The following is a 24,528-nucleotide window of genomic DNA, read 5'->3' on the forward strand; positions in this document are numbered from 1 at the left end:
GCTCCCTGCTCAGCGGGGAGTCTGCTTCTCCCTCTGACCCTCCCCCCCCATGGTCTCTCTCTCTCTCTTTCTCTCAAATAAATAAATAAAACCTTTAAAAAAAAAAAAAAAAGATAATGTGAGTGGCCAGAAGTATTGCATAAGCATGTAAAGAACCTGAAACATTGAATGTAAGCACTCTTATGTAGGCTTTTAAAAAATGACATTTACTTAAGTGTTTTCACTCAAAACAGGTTAATATTTTTCATTGTGGATGTGTCATAGCAGAAATACGTGACTACAGGCAGTCCAGTAATATGAAGTCTCCTGGTTACCAAAGTAGGCATATTCTCTTACGACCAACAATGCAGGTAAGGAATGTTTAAGTATTTTAGGGGCGCCTGGCTGGCTTAGTTGGTGGAGGAGTGGGTGACTCTTGATCTGAGTTGTAAGTTCAAGTTGGGAGTAGAAATTACTTAAAAATAAAATCTTAAATAAAGGAATTTTAGTTTTTATTTAGAGTTTTACTTATTAAATATCTTCATATGTTTCTGTGTCTGTATATTGTATTTTTTTTAATTTTTGTTTTTTGTAGACTTTGATCTGTGATGTACATTCAATAACAAGCGATAACCACAAATGGACCCAGGTTAGTTGTTTTTTAATCCCAAACAGGCAAATAAAGGAACAATACTTAACATTAAGCTAAGCAAAAGATATTTTAGTCATAATTTTATTCAAGAGTAAATTTGGGGATTCCGCTTTATGAGCTGTAGAAATCGGGGGTCTCTTCATCCATGCTGTAATCGCTCAAGGAACTAAGCAGTTCCATCCCATTTGCTTTAGGACCATGGTGAAACAGGGTCAGGCGGACCTGATCTGCCCAACGTGTGAAACTTAGTTTTTTATCCCCTCTCAAATAGAAGAAAAATACTTGTTTTTATACCATGGATACAAATAGATACTGGTTTTCTAGAATCTAGGATTCTAAAGCAGGTCTAGCCTGTCTTTGCCGTTCACACCAGTTGTAGCACTAGAACTTTGAGACTAGCCAGTTAACTCTCCAGTGCTGGCTCAGTATATATTTGGTGCCCACTCACAAGAGTGTTGACTTATTTCTCTGCTACTATAGAGAGGAATAGTTACTAAACCAAAGAAAATATCAGTAATGAAAATTATCTGCAAAATGTGGTTATGAATAAGATGTAGTCATCAGTAACTGTCAAGTGTTGTGTTTTAGTTTGGGCTACAATCTTTTTGCCTGCAAGGTTAAAAGCTATTGAAAGAATATTCAAAACCGAAAAAAAAAACCCCTCATTGGTCACCATAAGAGGTTGCTAGGGTGTTAGTTTCTTATTCTGAATGTTGATGAATAAAGGGAGAGATTGTAGCATTTTATTCTGCTTTTCCTGTATGAACTGTATGTTAGATAGCCAAATAGTAACTAGGAGGAAATTCTTTGGGAAAATTATCTTGAAAGTTTTCACCACAAGAAAAAAAATTTTTGTTGCTGTGGGTAACTAGACTTACTGTGATGGCCATTTTGCAGTGTTTACAAATATCTAATCACTTGTGTACCTGAAAATAATATGTCAGGTATACCTTAGTAGAAAAGAGGGAGAACAAACAGAATTTTCCTGGTACAAAGTAAATGTTAGTAGAGGACATTTCTTACAGGCAGATGTGTAGTTTCTGTCTTTGAAAAATATCACCTGCATTCTTTGAAAACTACCACCTATATCTTTACACAGTTTATTTTTCTTAATTTCTTTCATATAATCATGGATTTAGAGTTAACTTTTGAGAATATAACACAAATATGCTTAATAATGATATATTTAAGAAAGTTCCAGTAAGAATCAGGAAGTATAGAAGACAATTTAGCATTAACATTTCTGATATTGGTGAGATTTGAATTTCTTTGGTTGAGATGCATACAAATGGTGCTTTGTAATTAAGGATTCCAAATAGCAGAAATTTTTAGTTGTGATTTCACATATTATAGATACTAATAGTATTTCAGCTTAATTTCCCTTCAGTTTTATACCATTAAATGTTGATGTAGGCTCCATAACATTCCTGCCAGATGGGTAAGGAGTGCACAGTTGAAGGTGTGGAGTGCACAGTTGAAGGTGCACTCCCTGCACATATATAGGAATAATATATAGGAATAATTCCAGCTAATAGGTACAAAAGAAATGATAGATTTTTAAAAAATCAATTTGGAAGTCTTAATGAATTAATGAATCTAGACAGATGTAATTCTTAGGTATAAAAACCATTAGATTGTAGGTTCATAGGAATACTTATGATGCAGAGATCTGACTAACCCCACTGATGTAAAAGTGGGATAGTCAGTCATTTTATTCCTCCTGGTATGATGCAAGAGAAAGTACACAATAGTACCAATAAAGAATTCTTGTCCAAAAAAACAGAACCAGAATTAAATTAAGCTTCTAGATCTAACAGTTTACAGGGAACTCGGGGAAATAAAAGAAACTATTAAATGACACAGTGAGGAAGCAGCCAGTCAGATCCAGTTAAAGTCCGCAAGGAAGTAGTTGCTCAAATCCAACAAACCAGTTGCATGAGAAAAGGGGAAAAAAAGTTGGGAGAAGGAGGTGATCACATTACAGAACAAAAAAAGATGTTTAAAACAGATAAAAACCAGGTATCTTTGGCCTTGTTTGAGTTCAAATTCAAACAAACCAACTAAAAATACACTCTTGAGATAATGGAAAATTTAAAGCCAGACTGAATGTTAGAACTCCTTATCAGTTAGCAATGCGTGCTGAAGTATTTTCAGATGAAATAATACAACATCAAAGATGTCTTTTAAATTACTCCAGCAAAACAAAAGCGTAAGTTACAGAGACAGTTGTTAATGAAATTGAGTGTTGGTACATGGGTGTCCCCACACTTCTGCTTTTGTGTATGTTTGAAAATATCCATAATAAAAAGTTGAAGTATTGAAAGCAGCAGTGTTTTTTTGCAAAAATCTTACTCAGCAATAGTATTGATTGACTCATTTGACCATAAAAAATGTAGTTGTTGCTATTAAAATATTTCAGTGATTAAGCCAAAAAAAAAAAAAAGCAGTATTCCTTACGTAATACCAGTAAAAGACCTGTATACACTTTGGAATTGGGTATATAGAGTTTATGCAGTATTAGTGTAATCATTTTTATTCTTGTAATGAAGTTAAGCTATGTATAGAATGGGACTGTTAATCTCTGTGTTATTGAAAGTGCTGTGATCTTTCATGATTCTGTAGGCTTTGTAGGAGCGGATGATTTTATCTGTTTTGTTCACGACTTAATCCTCAACTCTTAGAACAGGGCCTAACAGTAGGTGCTCAGCAAATATTTGTTGAGTTAATGAATAGGCACTCTTAAAACTTGACCATTTTGAACACTGTACAAATTACTGAATTTCCGTTAATGGTTTCATTATGCTGTCAAGTTTTTGAAGTTTACACAAAGGTTGGAACTTGAAATACTGTGTTTTATAGTAGTACATAACAGAATTCCAAGGAATATTTCTAGATTAAGAGATACGTGTGATTTGAAAAACTTAAATCTGTTACTGACATATGCTCTTACATATTTTAGGAAGACAAACTTTTGCTTGAGAGCCAGCTGATCCTAGCTACAGCAGAACCATTGTGTCTTGATCCTTCTATAGCAGTAACCTGCACTGCAAACAGGCTGCTTTATAACAAGCAAAAGATGAACACACGCCCAATGAAACGGTAATTGCCTTTGTAGATAGGTAAACCGAAAGATGCTCCTCGGCAAGTAGCTTTAAATTTTGCTCTTTATGGTATCTTTCCCCTCTAAAGTATATAAGTGCTCTGACTTTTTTTTAAATAGGATTTTAATGGCTTTATATTACTTTTTTTGTGTATTATGGTTTTTTAATACTGTCTGCCTTATATTGAAGTGGTGCATTCTGTGCATTTTGTGAAAGAACAAACTTCTAAAGTTTAGAGTCTGTTTACCAAAAAGAGGCTGAGAAGGAGACAAGTATAAACAATAATTCCTTTATTAATTACTAATAACCAATAACCTATTTGTTTTGTTAATACTCCTTTTAAAGAAATGATTTGTAATTTATTTTTGAGATATGATAAAACATGTCTGATAAGTCAGTTTATAACCAGATGCCTTTTTATACCATGGTAATTTGTCTTTAAATGTTTTAACTATCTCTTTTACTTAATATTAACTTGGACTACAGTTATAATTGGTTCATCATTAAGTACTTCTGACATAATTGTTTGAATTGCCCAGTTTGGATAATCTTCAAGTTTGGAGGAGTTCAAAACCTATCCATTTTCTAAATTCCTTAATTTACTGTGTAAACAACATACGCTGAGAAAAAGGTACAGTTTTAGAAATGGTGAAATAAGTCCGTATAAGATTGTCAGCAGTCCTATAAAATCTCTTTGTATCTCTCCACATCTCCATGCCCACTGATAAATTATAGTTAAAGTCAGCATCATCTTCATCTTACTTCTGTAGTAAATTCCTATTTGACCGGTCTTCCTGCTGCTATCTTTGCTCCTTTCTGATCTATTTGCCATGTAAGCAAACTGGAATAATCTTTTAAAAACTTCAAAGGAGATTATGCCACTACTTAAATTTCCCTAAAGCTTCCCATTGTACTTCACATTAAATCTAAACACGTTACCATTGATCTGCAAGGCCCCTTTCTCACTCTCTGACCTCATCTATTATGTGGATCCTCATGCTCTAATCACACCTATTTTCTGGTTTTAAAACAAATTAAGTTTTTAATTCTTTTTTAGTTTTTAAATTCTTCTTTGTGCTTCAAATACTCATTCCCTGATCTTTTTTCTTTTTCTTTTTTTTTTTTTTAAGATTTTATTTATTTGAGAGAGAGGGAGAGAGCACGAGGGGTGGGAGGCAGAGGGAGAGGAAAAAGCAGACTCCCCACCAAGCAGGGAACCCAGCACAGGGCTTGATCCTAAGACCATGAGATCATGACCTGAGCCAAAGACAGATGCCCAACTATTCAAGCCACCCAGGTGCCCTCCCTGATCTTCTCATAGGCAGTTCCTTCTTGCCGTTCATGGCTCAGCTCACACATCATTTCTTCAGAGTCCAGTCCTTCCTTTCTCTTACCTAATGCTGCCCTCTCTGTCACTGACTCACCACAGGACCCTGTTTTGTTTTGTCTTTTTCCTCCTCCTGATCAGTGCTGTCTGAAATGATCTTACCTGTTTACTTGTGAATGTCTATTTTCCCCTTTGGACTATCAGCTCCATGGTAGCAGGATATGTTTGTCTTGTTCATTTTTGTTTTACCAGTGCCTGGGATTTTGCTTGGCAAGGGATAGTGTTCTACAGATACTTATGATTTACATATATAATGCTTACTGATTTGAATCCAGATTTATTCTGAGTTTCTTTTATTTTGTTTAGTTCAACTCTTTTAATATTTCAGGTGTTTCAAGAGGTATTCCAGGTCCTCTCTGAACCGGCAACAGGATCTGTCCCATTGTCCACCTCCTCCGCAGCTAAAATTACTTGATTTCTTACAAAAAAGGAAGGAAAGAAAAGCAGGTCAACATTATGACCTCAAGATATCTAAAGCAGGAAATGTAAGTATGTGTTTTTTAAATGAAGCTTATTATTATGCCAAAAGCATTGCCCATTTTGAATTTTCAGCATATTAATACTGTTTTTAATTTTCAGTGTGTAGATATGTGGAAGCGGAGTCCCTGTAATTTGGCCATACCTTCCGAAGTGGATGTAAGTCAGTTCATGAATTGCACTTATTTTCATATAAAGTTCCTAAATTTAACTAGTAGCAGCTTATACTCTGGGAAAACAAAGACTTGTTTTAAAAACAGAGTAATGTTTTTTTTAAATCAATTGCTCATTTTTAGAATATTTTAGAATATTCTTTCACATTTACTTGTGTAAGAATATAACACCTTAATACATCTATGTATTGCTTTAAAAGGTCTGTGTTTAGAGTAGGAATATAATAACCAAAGAATTATGAAATATGGAAAAAGATGGTACATTATTACATAATATGTATAAAATGTGTTCTTTTTTCATAATATTCCATTATAATTTCCTGATAATGCTTCTTTTCTCAAATCAGTGACCAAGATTAGGAACTTTGCATGTTATTCTCTGCTGATCCATAATATTCATGAGCTATAAATGATCAAAAACATGAAAGAGATCTTTTGATGACTAGTCCCATATTTCTTTTACTTCCCTATTCTTCCTGTGTTCCTTTTTGTTTTTCACTCAACTCTTTATAATTGGCTAGTTATTTTAACGGATGTTTGTTTTTCTTCCGCATCCTTCTTAGGCTAGCACATGTACTATTCTTATTTTCTGAGATTAAGAAAAAAATTTCTGAAAAGCACAAAGCCAAAACCATCAGAAGTATACTATGTATATGACTAAAGGGAATATAAGCCACATTATTTTTTTTATAACTTAATGTGTTTCTGGAGGAATGCAGCTTGAGAAGAGATGTTAGTGTAAATATCAAAGGGTGGGATTTAGCTTTGGAGGGTAGACTGTATATCTACAGCAGTGCTTCTTGAACTTTAATGTACATCCTAATCACCTTGGCTTGCTTGTTAAGATGCAGATTCTAGGGCGCCTGGGTGGCTCAGTTGGTTAAGCGACTGCTTTCGGCTCAGGTCATGATCCTGGAGTCTCGGGATCGAGTCCCGCATCGGGCTCCCTGCTCTGCGGGGAGTCTGCTTCTCCCTCTGACCCTCCTCCCTCTCATGCTGTCTCTCATTCTCTCTCTCGCAAATAAATAAAATCTTAAAAAAAAAAGATGCAGATTCTAATTCATCAAGTCTGGGCTAGAACTGGAGCTGCTGCAGTTTTGCCAGGCTCTCAGGTTGCATGGTACTGAGGTCCACAGCCTACATCTGAGTAGCAAAACACTAATACAAAGTTTCTCAGTCTGAGTTGATCAGAAGAATCATCCAGAATACCAGATAAATGCAGATTTCAGGCCCCACTTCAGACCTTTTAATTTAGTCAGATCTCCAGGGAAAGGACATGGAGATCTGAATTTTTATCAATTTCCCGGGTGAGTCTGCTTTATCGTAAGGTCATGGTTACCAGGAAGATGAGAAAATTTGATTTACACAGACTAGTAGGTGATAATACAGAATGTATGGTCCATGTTCAATTAGAAAAGGGAAAAGGTTCACAAAAATTTTATCAACTTTAATATAACTTCCCTAGTCTTTCTCCAGTTTTGTCCCAACTGTCCATTAAAACCCAGCCATAGGGGGCATCTGGGTGGCTCAGTCGGTTAAGTGTCTGCCTTCAGCTCAGGTCATGATCCTGGGGTCCTGGGATGGAGCCCCACATCGGGCTCCCTGCTCAGTGGGGAGCCATTTTCTCTCTCTCTCTGTCTCTCAAATAAATAAATAATCTTTAAAAAAAAAAAAGTGGTTTAAAAACCCAGCCAAAGGAAAAGATCTTGGTCCTGATTATGTCTGTATCATTCCAACTTCCCTAAAGGATAAATGTAATATCAGTTTATGGGATAAAAAGAAAAGGCATTGTCCAAAACAGCTGTGTTTATTACGCCTATTTAATGACAAAAGAGATTCTAATCGTGTTTTTAAAACCAATTGGTCGAATTACTGTATCAGGAGAGTTTTAAATTAAGCATAAACAGTTGGTGATATTAGCAATTCAAGAATTTTTGTGCTTGAAACTGTATTGTCTTGAGGAATTATTTAGGTTTTTCTCTTTGGTCACAATACTGATTCCATTACATCTGCTGTCTCTTGATTTGATTGCTTAGGTGGAGAAATACGCTAAAGTGGAAAAGTCCATCAAATCTGATGACTCACAACCAACAGTCTGGCCAGCCCATGTAAGTCCATCATTGCAGTCTTCTTTCTGATGAGGCTGTTTCTGAATTTATTAAACATAAAGTGCCTTTACTTTCGATTTTTTTTTTTTTAATTTAAAGGACATTCTGGGGATTTAGTGAATTAAAGGAAAGAATAGTTGTTTAGTTTTGTTTTTCATAAAGTATGGTTTCCATTTTAAAGGGCAGTTGTAATATATAACTGCATTTTTATTTCTGTTTCAGTTGCATATTGGTAGTTCTGATTTGTTTTCTGTTTCTAATTAGTTATATTCTAAGGATGATTTTAAATGTTCTGTATAATTTTCCCTAAGTGCAGTAATATTTTTTATATGTGACAAATAGATCTGTCTTCAAAAGTTTTACCACTTTAATATTTAGTATTTGCATTCATATGTTCACTGTATGCAATTCTGCCATATTTCACTTGGGCTTGGTTAACTACCCCATTGGACTCTCATTCTTAAAGTGCTATGTAAAGAAGAATCCTGGGCTTTATTCTCTTTGATGGTCTTAAACAGGTCTATAGGCAAAATGTGATGTGTCTTCATATTGACAGATACAAGTTAGTGTGTCGTTTATTTTGTTAACTTTGATTATGTATTTACTGACGAAGGTATTTATCTGGGACACTCTTTTTCAGGATGTAAAAGATGATTATGTGTTTGAATGTGAAGCTGGTAATCAGTATCAGAAAACAAAGCTGACCATTTTGCAGTCACTTGGTGATCCACTTTATTATGGTAAAATACAGCCATGTAAAGAAGATGAAGAAAATGACAACCAGGTGTCTCCATCCCAGTGAGTTCTGTTAATTACATGTAATTGACAAAATTAGGCATCAGAATTTATCTAGCAATTATTGATGAACCATTAATGAATAAAAACTTCCCTTTTGGGGTTCATTTGTTATTTAAGTACTCCAATTAGATTTGTCAGTAGACAAAAGTAAACCTAAATTACAATAACCATGTTGTCCAGGAGTTATTTAAAATAATACCTTTTTAAAAACCTATGGTATAATTATTTTCATACTTGCTTTAAAGGATATATCCCTCTTGTTATATTTATGTGTTGACACTTGTGACTTCAACCTGTGAGCAGGAAGTTGAAGTGTTTCTGAGAAGTAGTTTGTTTAAATGGGTAGCAAGTTTACAATAAACGAAGAAGCTGTTAAATGTACTTGGTATTGCAGCATGCATGTAAGGACAAAGACTCAGTGCTTAATGTAGTTATTGGCTATAAAAAAATACACATATTTGATCTTCTAAAACATGGACTGTATATTTAGTACAAGGTAACAGTATTTTGTTTTTATTGTTAGTTTGATGATTTTGTTTTTCAATCAAGTTGATGCTGTTTCAAAAAGAAGAAACTACAAAGAGGAGCTCAACAGAAAAAAAGCAGGGGCCAAGCCTATGTTAAAATTACTTATATAAAGTCTTTACTTAACACAAGATGCTAATTGCAACTATAGCAGAAATGGATTTTAAAGAACAACCTCACCAGTATCTAAGTAAAAGTTAATGGGAAGAAGTAGTTTCAGTCAGAATCATTTGGTAATTTTTTCACATTAGCAGTTTCTGTTGCTGAATACTACGTAGATCAGATGTTTCGATTACCTGTGTTTTTAAAAATCTCCCCCTTTAAGACATACATTAGTCATTTTAAATTACGAACTTTTCTCAGACACAAGGAGATATGTTCTTTTTCTCATTTTAAAAAAATCAGTTCAGGGCGCCTGGGTGGCTCAGTTGGTTAAGCGACTGCCTTCGGCTCAGGTCATGATCCTGGAGTCCCGGGATCGAGTCCCGCATCGGGCTCCCTGCTCGGCGGGGGGTCTGCTTCTCCCTCTGCCCTCTTCCCTCTTGTGCTCTCTGTCTCTCGTTCTCTCTCTCTCAAATAAATAAATAAAATCTTAAAAAAAAAAATCAGTTCAGGGGTGTCTGGGTGGCTCAGTCATTAGGTGCCTTCCTTTGGCTCAGGTCATGATCCCAGGATCCGCTCCCTGCTCCGCGGGGGGCCTGTTTCTCCCTCTCCCACTCCCCCTGCTTGTGTTCCCTCTCTCGCTGTGTCTGTCAAATAAATAAATAAAATCTTTAAAAAAAAAAAAATCAGTTCAAAAGCCAACTGATTAGATCTAACAAGAAGAGAATTGAATTTTTTGCCTTTACATCAGGGAGTTGCTGCAAAAATACCGCATGATTTGTTACTTCCAGTCATTCCTCCATATTCATAAATTACTTGAGTTAATAACTATGAAGTTAAAGTTTGAGCTGCATTAACCAAGTTTTTTCTTTTTTTTACATTTTATATTTCAGCTCCTCCACAGATGATCATTCAAATTGGTAATTAAAAAATAAACAAACTCACTATTTTAATCTGTTAAGAAATCATATAAATGTCAAATTCTTTAAAAAGACTTGTTAAAGACATTTTATTGAATTGGCAATAAACTACCTTCCCTGTCTAAAATATATTCTAAGATCTGCTCTGTAGACATTATTAATGACTTCAGAAATCAAAGGTTAAAGTGAGAGGAAGGCCAAAGGCCTTGCACACAGTAGTTCAGTGAATTTTGCTGTAGGGCAGACACTTGCAAGGATGTATAGCACTTGGTAACTTTGAGCCCAGATTTTGTTTTGATACATAAGTTTTATGCCAAAATACATCTCCCTTAAATCAGCCAAATTATTCACAGGATATTTATAATGCATGCAAAACTTGGTCATTGCTTCATAAGTTTAAATGTATGTAAAAAAAATTTTTGTGATATCTTTGTAATTTGACACATTTTATAAAACTGCAGTCACTAAAATATGGAAGCCTTCAAAAGTAATCCCAGGGTTCCATAAGACAACTCTTAACATAATACTTTTCTCTCTTTTAAACATTCCAGGTTTATTATTGGATCAAAGACTGATGCTGAGAGGTAAAAATATTTGTGTCTTTATCTTTAATCTGGATGGATATGAAAAACTTCACTTTTATAGGACATAGTACTCCACTAAGAGTCACAATTTTGATTTTATTTATACCTTAGATATTATTAGAATTTTTTATAGAATTAGGAAAATAACACAATAATGTTTAAAATACAGTGTATTTTAAATAAGAAAGCATAGATAATCTATGGTAGCTAAGGAAAGTAATTTCTAAGTAGTACTTTAATCAGAATGTGAGTGGAAGTCAGTGAGTAATTTCTTTGGCTGCTTATTGGTTAAATAATCCCTGTACTTTCTGTATTAAAAGGAAGATACTGTATGTTTATCTTTAGATTGTTTATTAGCAAAATGTTTTGAGCATTAGCTTGTCATTAAAAAGATTAGAAGAATGTAATTTTGGCACAAACATTTTAAATTATCTAGTTTGAATTTTTGTGTTAATTTTGATGGAAATTCTTTTATTAACAATTATTATTTATTTCCTATAAATTTTGTGTTTAGAACAGTTAGCTAATCCTTACTCATTTACTCCTAATATTCCAGGGTAGTCAATCAATACCAGGAATTGGTCCAGAATGAAGCCAAATGTCCAGTTAAAATGTCACACAGCTCTAGTGGCTCAGCCAGCTTGAGTCAGCTTTCTCCAGGGAAAGAAACAGAAGTATGTTTGATTACTTTTTTGTGCCTAATTGTTTTTCAGGGAATCTAAGAAATGTTTAAGACTATTTTTTGAGGGATGGGGGTATTGTGTAGTATTTAACTTTCTGTAAACTTTCAAGTATACAGAAAGGTAGAGAGAAAAGTATAATGAACACCTGTGTATACTAATCACCTGGCTTCAACAATTTACTCTTTTTCCTGGAAAGATTTAAGAGTGGAAGCTTTGCCTTCAGTTTACCTTTCTGCTCTTCTCCTTCAAAGTTTTTCCCCATCCTATTACTTAGAAATCTTTCCTTCATCCTTTACATATATACTGTAATTTGTTTCATGGATCTTCTTATGTGAAATTGTATTTTTTTTTGTAACATCTGTCACACCCAACCTATAACACTAAGAGTACTTTGCAGAGTTTTAAAGTGTGTGTTCTCATCTAGAAGCTATAGTGGTATTAATTTATGAGTTTCTGATTTGAGCTTAAGTTTAACAAGTATATTCAATGTCCGTCTCTTAGCAGCCCGAGACTGTGTCAGTTCAGTCTTCAGTATTGGGAAAGGGAGTAAAACATCGACCTCCACCCATCAAACTTCCTTCAAGCTCAGGAAGTAGTTCTTCAGGTATTACATTCTTTGATTTCTGTCATCTGGAGTAAAATACATCATACAGTCATAATCTTTTTTTAAAACTATACTCATATTATGATTTACTTAATTCACAGAATTTTGAATTATAAGTGTAGGAAATAACTTTTATATTCTTCTAGGTAACTATTTTACACCACAGCAGGCCAGCAGCTTTCTTAAATCTCCAACTCCTCCTCCTGCTTCCAAGCCACCGAGTCTTTCTCGGAAGTCATCTGTGGATCTCAATCAAGTTAGCATGCTTTCTCCAGCTGCCCTGTCACCTGCCAGCTCATCACAAAGTGAGTTATAACTTAAATTCTTCATTAGCTTTTTGCATTAGTATTTCTTTAAAAAGCTATTTTTTTTGACCAGTGAAATATTGAAATCTGAATGTACTATGTACCCAAAATGTATAAGTTTTGAGAAGCTTCAGGCGAATCTCTTGTTAATTGTATGTATTATGTGTTTATTGTAATTGTATTTGTTTTTCTGTATCTGTGTATGCACTGTGTGTATACCTTACAGATTTACAACCTACACATCTCCTTAAAAAAAAATCTGTTAGTTAAATGTGGCAATAAGATTCCAAAATATTTATTCCAGTGTTCCCTAGGATCATGTTACATTTTATGTAAACTATGTAGCTGATATGAAAAAAAAGTCATAAGAGTTGTTGCTGCAGTCCTATTTTTGTATATGTAAGAAACCAACTAGTTCCAAGGTGGTAATAAACTGAAAGCTGATTTTTCAAAAACACTCCTACACTCTTAAAAATTGTAATCAGTTACTAAAATGTGGTAATAATCATAAGGCATTATTCTGAAAATACTAAAATGTAGTTTTTACTAAATACTTTTTTTTTTAACATCAAGAAAACTTATGCAAGAATTCTAGCATTCAATTGGGATAATTTCTTCAAATTAGAGTTTTCTGAGATATTTAGGTATCAATTTGCAAAAAAGCATTCCAGTTTTTTAGATTTTTTTATAGATAACTAAAGTGTGCTTGAAAGTTTTAGTACACTGCACAGTGATAGGGTGGTCTTCGCCTTAGATATAAACATCTTCATCTTGATAGCTCAAAAGGTGTAATTTTTCTGCCTTCTTGTTTTGCACAAAGAAAAATTTATAAATTTCCTGGAAGTCTTATTCACACTTCTTATGTTGTGGGTATGGATTATGTTAATCTACTGCACACAGTTGTTACTTTAAGTAAGGGTTGAGTGACAGCTTCTGGACATTCACATTTCTTTCCTTTCTTTCTGCAGGACATGAAAGCTAAAAAAGAAAACACCTCAAGAGCTTTTGGTTTTATTTTTTTGGTTTTTGTTTTTTGTTTTTGTTTTTTTTTTTAAAAAGTTGATAAACTGTGCATACTTCATTCACAACAGATTTTCTATACATTCTTACATTTAAACAGAAGTACACAGTTACTGTTAAAGATGCAGTATTATCTATCAAATATTTGCTTTATTACTGTGTTTTGTAAATTTGTTTGTCAGGATAAACTTGATGTGTTAGGAATTAAACATGTACATTTAGGTGCCAAGTATGATTGTTAACCATATGTAATTAAATATGTTCAGAGTTTATCTCAGACTGTTACAGAAAATAAGCAATATTTTTAAATGAAGTTCTAAATTAGTGAAATCGTAAATAACAAAAATTAATTTGAATTCCTCTTAAACTTTTTAGGCCAAAGGTAGCATGTAGGAAATTAACTTTTAAATGGGTATTGTGGTAGTATACAAATGTATATTTTTACTGTTACTGTAATAGCATCTCTGATGGAATTTTTAGGTGATATACTGCATCCTTAATTGTAATTGAGTGTAGCAACACTCATGTATCATGTGTAGAAATTAACACTTGCAGTTAACTGCTTAAAACTGGAACAAATTGTCAGTGCTAAGTAAGATTCCATTAACCTTATTTTAAAAAGGACTGGCCATTTATAACAAACTAGCAATTTTTATTTTTCTCAATGAGCAGGATCTGGAACTCCTAAGCCATCTACTCCTACACCAACCCCTTCATCGACCCCACACCCTCCTGATGCTCAGAGCTCAACTCCTATTACCCCTTCAGCCACCCCTACTCCCCAAGATTCAGGCTTCACCCCTCAGCCCACTTTGTTAACTCAGTTTGCTCAGCAGCAAAGGTCTCTGAGCCAGGCAATGCCTGTAACGACCATTCCTCTTTCCACTATGGTAACATCCATAACTACAGGAACCACGGCCACCCAGGTCATGGCAAACTCTGCTGGACTTAACTTCATCAATGTAGTGGGCTCTGTTTGGTAAGTTTGCATTGATGCCCTGATTTTGTTTCTTTGTGTGTGTGTTTTTGTTTTTGTTTCTTTGTGTGTGTGTTTTTGTTTTTTAAGATATTCTCATTGATCTAAATAAATTCTTATGAAATTAATAAATTGCATATTTCTGAAACTGAAAAACAAATAGTTTAGATATGGATAGAAACTATGTCAACAAGTATGTTTTAATTTTAGGTAATTATGTATTATATGCACTAACCTGATACTACTTCACATTGACAGCAGTATAGATTTTCTTGTTTATCCTCAGCATTACCATATTTTAATCCCTTGATTAATGCTTTTACTCTTTAAAATTATATTTTAAACCTTGATAAATATATAGTACTTAATTTTAGATAATCTTACTGTCACTCTGTAGCATAAAAATGAAACAGAGCCCTAAAACTGATGTTTAAGACCAAAATACCTAATTGTTTGTTTAGTAGCTTGTTTTTTAATCCAAGGAATTATTATGTGACTGAAATTTTCTTTTATAGTGCAAGTTTAATGCTTTGTCTTACTCTCCCGCAGTGGAGCTCAGGCTTTGATGAGTGGTTCAAACCCTATGCTGGGCTGTAACACTGGTGCCATAACTCCTGCAGGAATAAACCTGAGTGGCCTTCTACCCTCAGGCGGTCTGCTACCAAATGCATTGCCCGGTGCAATGCAGGCAGCTTCTCAAGCAGGTCAGAATATTGGAAATAATAACCTCTAAAAAGTTAAAGTACATGCTAATACAAAAATGTCATTTTAAGCATATTATATACACTTAATGTCCTTATTTCTTGAAGCATTATGTCGCAGTATTTCATTTAAAAAGCCCTTGAAGTCCTGATATTTAAATTAAAAACCATTTAGCAATTCAATGAAGAAACTTGGTAAGTTTCTGCAACTTATGTCTGCCTTCCAAACATAAATTAATTTTAATAACCTTATTGTCAGTGTAGTCCTCCTTTCTCAGATAAAAGAAATACATTTTGGAAACATAGATTGTATGAGAAAGGCAACATAGAATGGCAATAAAAAGCCTAGACTCTGGAGCCAGACTGCCTAAGTTTGAAATCGCAGTTGTGCAACTTACTGAATAGTATAATCATGGGAAAGTCACCTCACTTTCCTTGTCAGTAAAACGGGGAAAAATAATGCTTTGCCTCATAGTTGTGAAGGTTAAATAAGTAAATACAGATGATGTATTTTAAATTGCCTGAGACATAAGCATTCAAAAAAAATTGCCATCCTCATCATAAACAGTGATAGTTTCAGTGCAGTAGTAATTACTATTACATGTACTGGAAAACAGTTCTAACAACTTTATTTTTTAATGTTTAAAATAATGTAATATCTTGGAATAATCCAATTTCGTACTGCTGAGAAAAAACTTAGCAGGAAAAACAAACTTGACATAGTAAGAAAAATTTATCAGAAAATTTCTGAGTTATGAGAAGTCAAACCCAGGGAGTATAATTTAAACAGGTAACATTGCTATGACTTCCTAATTCTAGCTGATGATCTCATTTTAATGTTCATAAATGTTAATGGCAGAAGCTCTGGAGATGGAATCAAGTGTTGAATTTAGGATGCTTATATTTACCAATTAGTTATATGTGGCTCCAGATGTTCACTGTGGGGCCTAAAATAAGTCAATTTTTCTCCCTTGGCCTCAGTTTCATCTGTTCTAAAGTGGGAGTAAAAATACCTAACTTTAGATGGTACTTAGGAGACATTAATGAAGTGATTTGAAAGTGCCTTTAATAAGCCATAAGCATTAGATAGATGTCATTCATTTTTAAAGGAAGTTATGGGCGTGCCTCAATTGGTTAAGCTTCTGCCTTTGGCTCAGGTCATGATCTCAGGGAGGGTCCTGGGATCAAGCCCCACGTCAGACTCCCTGCTCAGTGGGGAATCTGTTTATCCGCGCCCGCCCCCCAGGCTCCTGCTCTCTCTCTCTCTCAAATAATAAAATCTTTAAAAATAAATAAATAGAGGAAGTTATGTCATATCTTTTCATGAGAATTTTTCCTGATGAGTAATATCAATACTGTAATATTTTAATGTGATTATGCTTTGATACCATCACCTATGAATGTTCTGCCTTTTATCTTTTTTTAATTCAATTATCTGCTGAGAGGACTAGATACATTTTAATTAATGTTCAAGTTGGTATATTTTGTTGGCAGAATATGCACATACTTTGAGACCATGGCCTACAAACTACAAGAATGGTTATATTTTTAAAGGTTTGTTTAAAAAAAGAGACAATGAAGAGGAAGAATATGCCACAGAGGCCATATGTGGCCCACAGGGCCTACTGAAAAAGTTTGCCAACCCCTGCTTTATGTGCTCTGTGTTGCATCACATATTTTTGGGACTAAGTTCAGGAGTAACAGCATTGTTTCCTGACTTTCACTTTTGACAAAATTCAGTGTTCTTTAACATTGTTAATATTACCATTCGTATTTGAAAAAATAGCAAACAGCACAGGGGTTCTTGGAGATAGGATTATTATCGTATACTACTTAGCACTGAGAAATTTAAGTAGATGTCAATCCCTGAAATGTATTTGCACAACAGTGACAGTTTTATTATATTCATGGTGTCTGCATACTTCCTGATTACTTTCTCTAGCCAAAAGTCAAAATAGTGGTAAAAGACGTTATCATTTCTGAAATAATAGAATACAGGCATACCTTGCTTTATTGCACTTTTTTTTTTTTTTTAAAGATTTATTTATTTGAGAGAGCAAGAATGAGAGAGAGAGTACATGAGGGGGGGAGGGTTAGAGGGAGAAGCAGGCTCCTTGCTGAGCAGGGAGCCCGATGCGGGACTCGATCCAGGGACTCCAGGATCATGACCTGAGCCGAAGGCAGTCGCTTAACCAACTGAGCCACCCAGGCGCCCCGCTTTATTGCACTTTAAAGATACTGCATGTTCTCTTACAAATTGAAGGTTGTGGCAGCCCTGCATCAAGCGAGGCTGTTGATGCCATTTTTGCAATAGCTCATTTCATATCTCTGGATCACATTTTGGTAATTCTCATAGTATTTCATATATTTTCATTATTATTACATTTGTTGTAGTCCTCTATGATCAGTGATTGTGACTCATTGAAAACTCAGTTAATGTATTTTTTAACAAAATATTTTAATTAAGGTACATTGTATTTTTAGCATAATGCTATTGCACATGTAATAGACTACAGTGTAGTGTAAACATAACATTCACTGGGAAATCAAAATTCATTTGACTTGCTTTATTGCAGTACTCACTTTATTGTAGTGGTCTGGAATTGAACCCACAATATCTCTGAGGTATGCCTATAAAATGTACATCTGGTGCTCCACATCTTTGAATAAGATCTTAGTGTTAATAGGTATTGATGAATTTTTTTTTGTTTTTTATTTTAAAAGTACAGAAAAAATAACCACATCTATGCAGAAGGTACTTAAAATGTATTTATAGATACCAAAGTATAAAAATATTTTGAAGTGTAATAAAATTTAATTCCCTCTTATAACCATGAGTTTTATTTAACAGGTGTTCCATTTGGTTTAAAAAATACTTCAAATCTCAGGCCCTTAAATCTACTCCAGGTAAATGTGATATATTGGCTTTTGATTGAAGTTTTTATGTTTGATATCTTTTTTTTCATGATGTATATCTGATCATATAAGCATTTGAAATGTTGAAATCTGTTCGAAATCTTCTAAGGGTGTGGTTAATTATTGCTTTCTTGTATGATCACATGGGAAGCGGATAGAGAAAGAATCTGTATCCTACATACCACTCTCATTGGCTCCAGCACTCTGCCTAATCGAGCACTAGCTGTTCCAATGGGGAGAATTGACAACTACCAAGGGCTACACTTGCCTACAATAGCAGTAATAGATATACTTAGAAAATAATTCCTCTTTCAACAGGCATTTTATGTATGTATATGTATTACTGTTTGCTTGAAGAAAAATTTAAAAAATAGGCAGGTGTTCTTTTCCTAAGCAGAATGATTTCTTAGAACAATGCCAGGCACCTTATAGTTGTTCATTAAATGTTCGTTAGATTACAGTTTGTGTCTAATTATGAGTCTTTACTTACATGTCATCAGTGTTAGCATATAAAAAGATTGAAAGTGGAGAATTTAGTACACATTGTGAACTTAATATTCTGGGTGTTACGCTAGGTCCTTTAATTTAAGGATGAGGTCCAGTATAAAGCTACCAGGTTGGAAAATGAGTGGGATTGTCTACAGAGAACCTTTAGGAAAGATAGACATGAATGTGTGGACACAAAATGGCAGAGCTTTGGATTATTAGGAAATAACAGTACCAGACAGGTGGTACTGGGTGGCTCAGTCGGTTAAGCATCTGCCTTCAGCTCAGGTCATGATCCCAGGGTCGAGGGATCAAGCCCCAGGTCGGGCTCTGATCATCAGGGGAGCCTATTTCTCCCTTCTGCCTCCTGCTCTCCCTACTTGTGCCCTCTCTCTCTCTGCCAAATAAATAAAACTTAAAAAAACAAAAACAAAAAACAGTACCAGACAGATCAACCCAACCTGGTTTTCAGGAATAACAAATCAGGAAATGTATTTTAAGCCAAAACTTAAAAAATATTTGTTACACAAGATGCACACAATGTCTATATTTACGGAATGTAATCGCAGAACAGTCCGCTTGTAATATGGACAGACCACGGATCACATTGGTTTATTTAACCAACTTCTTTGCATATTGGTGTTGGAAATGAGTGGAATTCCTTAATAGCACTAATCATAAGGAGTAAGGCTACAAGTAACAGTTGGCCTATGCTAAGTCCAGATTTATATAACAGTGAGGTTTAGAGATACTGATCTGAGGACACCTTTTTTTTTTGGCTATGCAGACCTAAGCGTTTTGTAGTTGGGTATTTATTTGCTTGGACTTTCTCTTAAGGACTTCAGAGTGCTTGTACAGTAGTCCCCCATTATCTGCAGTAGATATATTTTCAAGACCCCCATGGGTGCCAAAAACATGGATAGTACCAAAACCCTGTATATACTGTTTTTTTCCTCTACATACGTACTGTTAACCTTAAAAATAAAACTCAGTTATTTTACCAGCAAAATTGGCTTATTTGGGAATAACAGAGAATTGCAATTTGGGCCAAGCAAGCTATGACAAAACCACTGGCAAGTTCAACAAAAGAGAGGAATATTATTTTATGATGGAGGAGGAGGAAAGTGGAGAGGGTTGTTTTGAATGAAGTCCATTGGAGAAAAGCAAGAGTTCAGGCTGACGACAGCTTCTTGTTGGCTGAGTTTCAGGAGTGGTCGATTTCTTGTTGGAGATGCAGTGTACATCTTTCCCTGCTGGGGCCTGTCATTGACGATTTTTTCCTATTGAGGATTCTTTTGCTGGGATCTGTAATTGACAATCTTCCTATAATTGACATTGAGCTTCCGGACTCCAGTTAGTCGTCTCTATTTTCACAATACCTACAATGAAGTTTAATTTGTGAATTAGACACAGTAAGAGATTAACAATAATTAATAAAATTGAACAGTGGTAACAGGTACACTATAATAAAAGTTAAGTAAATAATGGTCTCTTAAAGTAAGTACAGGGTACTGTACACTCTTCTTGTAATGTGAGATGATAAAATGCCTAGGTGATGAGATGAAGTGAGGTGAATGACATAGGTGTTGTGATGTAGTGTTAGGCTACTCTTGACCTGACCATGTCAGGAAGATCATCTGCTTCTGGACTGTAGTTGACTGTAGTAACTGAAATCAGGGAAAGCAAAACTATGCATGAAGGGAGATTACTATAGCTTAAACCCCTATAGGATAAGTGGAAAAACCATTTATTTCCAGATGCATTTGAAAACCATAGTTTTAATTTTTAACATGGAATTTTCTGGATGCCTTAAAAAGTGTTTGGTTTTTTTTTGTTTGGGGGTTTTTGAAGTAATTTAGGTACAGAATGACAGAGCAGCAAGTAGTACTTCTGAACTAAAAATACGGATATCTAATGTACTTCCATTACAGCTTTGGAATTCCTTACTGTGTTATATAAAAATCCATGCATTTCTGGTTTTTGGTAAAGCTAGAACAAATTAGAGAAGTTTTCTTAATATGTATATCTGATTATCACCAGTTTCTTGTTTATACTTTGTAAAGCATTTAATGCTATTTTATACTGATGTGTAAGAAGAGTTAAATAAAAGTAGTATGTACATTTGGATAGCTAACTATTAAGCAGAATCATGGATGTTTGAGATTACTTACATATTTGAGAGCCAGAAGTAAGAGCAATTAAAAATTGTTTTTAAGTAGATTTTTTTTTAAGGGCAGGGATATTGGTTTGGTGTGGTTTTTATCCACCTATTTCCTCAATCCACAGAAGAATGCCTGACACATAGTGAATGTTTTTTTTTTTTTTTTAACTTTTTTTTTTTTTTTAAGATTTTTTATTTATTTATTTGAGAGAGAGAATGAGAGAGAGAGCATGAGAGGGGGGAGGGTCAGAGGGAGAAGCAGACTCCCCGCTGAGCAGGGAGCCCGATGCGGGACTCGATCCCGGGACTCCAGGATCATGACCTGAGCCGAAGGCAGTCGCTTAACCAACTGAGCCACCCAGGCGCCCCATAGTGAATGTTCTAAAAGTGTTTATGGAATAAATAAATTTAAATAATGTGAAAAGAGCTAATTCTTCTTTAATAGCTTCCAGGTGGTTCACTCATTTTTAACACTCTGCAGCAGCAACAACAGCAGCTCTCTCAGTTTACACCACAGCAGCCTCAGCAACCTACAATTTCTAGTCCGCAACAGCCAGGGGAGCAGGTATGTGCCTTCCAGCCTTCCATTTGCTTTGTATTACAGAATTGTAACTTTTTTTTTTTTTTCCAAGCATATTTGGCATGGTTTTAGTTCAAACAGACAATTCCTGTTCTGCTTTTAGTATCAGTAGTAGTGATAGTTATTGGGTGCCTATTTCAAATTCTTTTTCTCTTCCTATAGCCCATGCATTTTTTGCCCAGTCATCATCCTTCTGTTTGCAGTGTTTTGTCTCTGTTGGAACAGAGATGTCCCTATTATCATGAAGCTTAGGGCAAAGGGAAGATAGACACAAATAAATATTTGTATATTGTTAAACATAATGAAATTTAATAAGAACTGCAGTAAATTAAAGGAGAAGGAGGGCGCCTGGGTGGCTCAGTTGGTTAAGCGTCTGCCTTTGGCTCAGGTGATGATCTCAGGGTCTTAGGATCGAGCCCCGCGTCGGGCTCCCTGCTCAGTGGGGAGTCTGTTTCTCCCTGTCCCACTCCCACTCTCCCTGCTTGTGTTCTCTGTCTCTGTCAAATAAATAAATTAAATAAATAAGGAGAAGGAACTACAAGTTTTTCTGAACCTTTGCTACACTTTGGAATTATCTGGGAACTAACAATACTGATTCTTGGGTCTCACTCCCCAGAGTTTCTCAGTTCACAAAGATTCCCCAGTTAAGTCTTGGTTAGGTAAAGCTCATCCTCTAGTAGATTCTCAGGAAGGGCACATGCAAAACAGCTTTTCTTTATTCTTTAACACATGAAGGATTACTTGGCTGGATATAAAATTGTTTTGCACTTTTTTTTTTTAATTGTAAAATACATGTAATACATAATTTGCCATCTTTGGTAAAATACATGTAATATATAATCTGCCATTTTCATCATTTTAAGTGTGCATGTTAAGTATATTTATATTGTTAGACAACGAGTCTCCACAGAATTTTCATCTTGCAAAACTGAAACTCTACCCATTAAACAGTAATTCCATATTTCCCTCTCTGACTAGCCCTGACAACCATCATTCTCCTTTCTGTTTCTCTGCATTTGACTACTCTAGGCAGTGCTTGTCTTTTTGTGACTGATTTACTTCACTTAGCATAATGTCCCCAAAGTTTTTCCATGTTCTAGTGTGTGTCAGAATTTCCTTACTTTTTAAGGCTGAATAATATTCCATTGTATGTATATACTACATTTTGTTTATTCATTCATCTTTCGATGGACATTTGGATTGCTTCCATCTTTTGGCTGTGATGAATAATGCTGCTATGAACATGGGTGTACAAACAGCTCTTCAGGTCCCTGCTTTTCAGTTCTTTTGGATAATACCAAGGAGTGGGATTTTTAATTTTTTGAAGGATCTGCATACTGTTTTCCATATGGGTATACCATTTTACATTCTCCCCAGCATGGCACAAGGGTTTCTGTTTCTCCATATTCCTGACAAGTTTTGAGACTTGTTATTTTCTGGAGCTTACCATCCTCATGAATGTAAGGTGATAGCTCATTGTGATTTGCGTTTCCCTAATTAATGCTTTTGAACATCTTTTCATAAATTTGCTGGTTGTTTATATATCTTCTTTGGAGAAATGTCTACTCAGGTCCTTTTGCCCATTTTTTAAATCAATATCCAGGGAAATCCTCTCAAGATGAGGGTCTTATAACTTTTGAAAAATGTTTGACTTATGTTATTTACTAAAATGTTATTTCAAACACTGTTTTAGGTGGTAGCAAAGGATGTCTTTTTCCGAGTGAAAGTTTTTAGTTTTGATGAAGTCTGGGTTATCAATTTCTTTCTTTTATGTATCATGCCTTATGTGTTGTCTAGGAATGCCTCACCTAGCCCTGTGGCCCAGAGATTTTCTCCTTGTTGTCTTCTAACAATTTTGTAGCTTTTCATTTACATCTCTGATCCATTTCCAGTTAATTTTTGTATAAGGTTAACGTTAAGGCTTAGGTCAAGGTTTATTGGCAGGGGGCGAAAGGGATCCGTGTTAAGTTGCTACAGCACTAGTTGTTGAAAAAGCCAACCTTAATCAGTTGAATTACTTTTGCACCTTTGTCAAGATGTATTTCCATGGCGCTCCGTGTTCTCTATTCTCTTCCACCTATCTATGTATCTATCCCTGTGTTGGTACCACACTGTCTTGATTAGTGTAGACTATATAGTAAGTCTTAAAATCAGGCAGTGTGATTCCTCCCATTTTATTTTTCAAAACTGTTTAGCTGTTCTAGATCTTTTTCTTTTCCATCTAAATTTTAGAATCATCTTGTCTATAGATATAGAGGAAAAAAAGAACCTGTTAGGATTTTTAGAGGAATTGAGTTGAACCTGTAGGTCAGTTTGAAAGTGACTTTACCATCTTTACTATGTGAAATTTCCAGTCCATGAACACTTTGTTACTTTTTTTTTTTTTTAAGATTTTATTTATTTGAGAGAGAGCAGGAGAGGCGGGGGAGGGTCAGAGGGAGAAGCAGGCTCCCCACCGAGCAGGGAGCCTGATGTGGGACCCGATCCTGGGACTCCAGGATCATGACATGAGCCGAAGGCAGTCACTTAACCAACTAGCCACCCAGGGGCCCACTTTGTTACTCTTTTTACAAGACCTAATCTAATGTTGATATTTTTCCTCATACCAGGGGAAAAAAAATTTCACCAACTCAAAATTGTTTTTCTTTTTGTACAGTCATGTATTTTTTTTTATTCAGGGTTCTGAACAAGGTTCAACCAGTCAAGAACAGGCCTTATCTGCTCAGCACGCTGCTGTTATTAACCTTGCTGGAGTAGGAAGTTTTATGCAATCACAGGCAGCTGGTTGGTATCTTTATACCTTCATATGTTGAATTTACTAAAAATAACTGATCACATAGGGATCTCAATATTTTAATTATTTCTTTTCCTTCTCTTAGGAGCAGTAACTGAGGAAAAAATATGGTTCTGTTTAATGCATGAACTATTAAGTTGGTTGATGGCCCTGAGATTTTTTTTGTTAATTTGACAGTTGATTAAAAATGTTTTCACCTACATATATTAATAGCAGTTGGGTTTTCCTCACATTACAGTTGGGAAAATTTTATACAGTTATCCAACTTACTAGGAAGCTACCAAAGCTGTTAAATCTTAGTTCTCCTGGGTTATTGAGACTGCATTTTTCTTGATTGCATGTCTTTGGCCTCATTGTAGTAGCTTGCAATTGCATGAAAATCAAGACTTAATGGTCAGCATAACTTTTATAAGCCACTTTTATCATTTGTCAAAAAAAAATGAGATTATACTAAATGACTGCTCACCACTTCTAGCAGTAAATGGTGAACCAAAGA

General features: G+C 35.0%; 1 protein-coding gene across 3 annotated transcripts in view; it reads left to right on the forward strand.

Moving 5' to 3' along the window:
* SUPT20H (SPT20 homolog, SAGA complex component) overlaps positions 1-24,528 on the forward strand; it is a 40,078-nt gene that overhangs the window by 13,546 nt on the left and 2,004 nt on the right. The window contains exons 8-24 of one of the 3 annotated variants that reach the window (XM_044913567.1): positions 234-350; positions 575-628; positions 3,591-3,730; positions 5,448-5,604; positions 5,699-5,755; positions 7,806-7,877; positions 8,518-8,675; positions 10,196-10,222; positions 10,774-10,806; positions 11,363-11,480; positions 11,991-12,093; positions 12,240-12,398; positions 14,091-14,397; positions 14,944-15,098; positions 17,947-18,002; positions 21,104-21,223; positions 23,917-24,022. In XM_044913567.1, the coding sequence (XP_044769502.1) occupies positions 234-350; positions 575-628; positions 3,591-3,730; positions 5,448-5,604; positions 5,699-5,755; positions 7,806-7,877; positions 8,518-8,675; positions 10,196-10,222; positions 10,774-10,806; positions 11,363-11,480; positions 11,991-12,093; positions 12,240-12,398; positions 14,091-14,397; positions 14,944-15,098; positions 17,947-18,002; positions 21,104-21,223; positions 23,917-24,022 (1,939 nt within the window). The remainder of the gene's footprint in view (positions 1-233; positions 351-574; positions 629-3,590; positions 3,731-5,447; positions 5,605-5,698; positions 5,756-7,805; positions 7,878-8,517; positions 8,676-10,195; positions 10,223-10,773; positions 10,807-11,362; positions 11,481-11,990; positions 12,094-12,239; positions 12,399-14,090; positions 14,398-14,943; positions 15,099-17,946; positions 18,003-21,103; positions 21,224-23,916; positions 24,023-24,528) is intronic. The other 2 variants (XM_044913568.1, XM_021678346.2) reach the window with 2 other exon arrangements.

The sequence above is a fragment of the Neomonachus schauinslandi genome, chromosome 3, assembly GCF_002201575.2.
Source record: "Neomonachus schauinslandi chromosome 3, ASM220157v2, whole genome shotgun sequence".
NCBI lineage: Eukaryota > Metazoa > Chordata > Mammalia > Carnivora > Phocidae > Neomonachus > Neomonachus schauinslandi.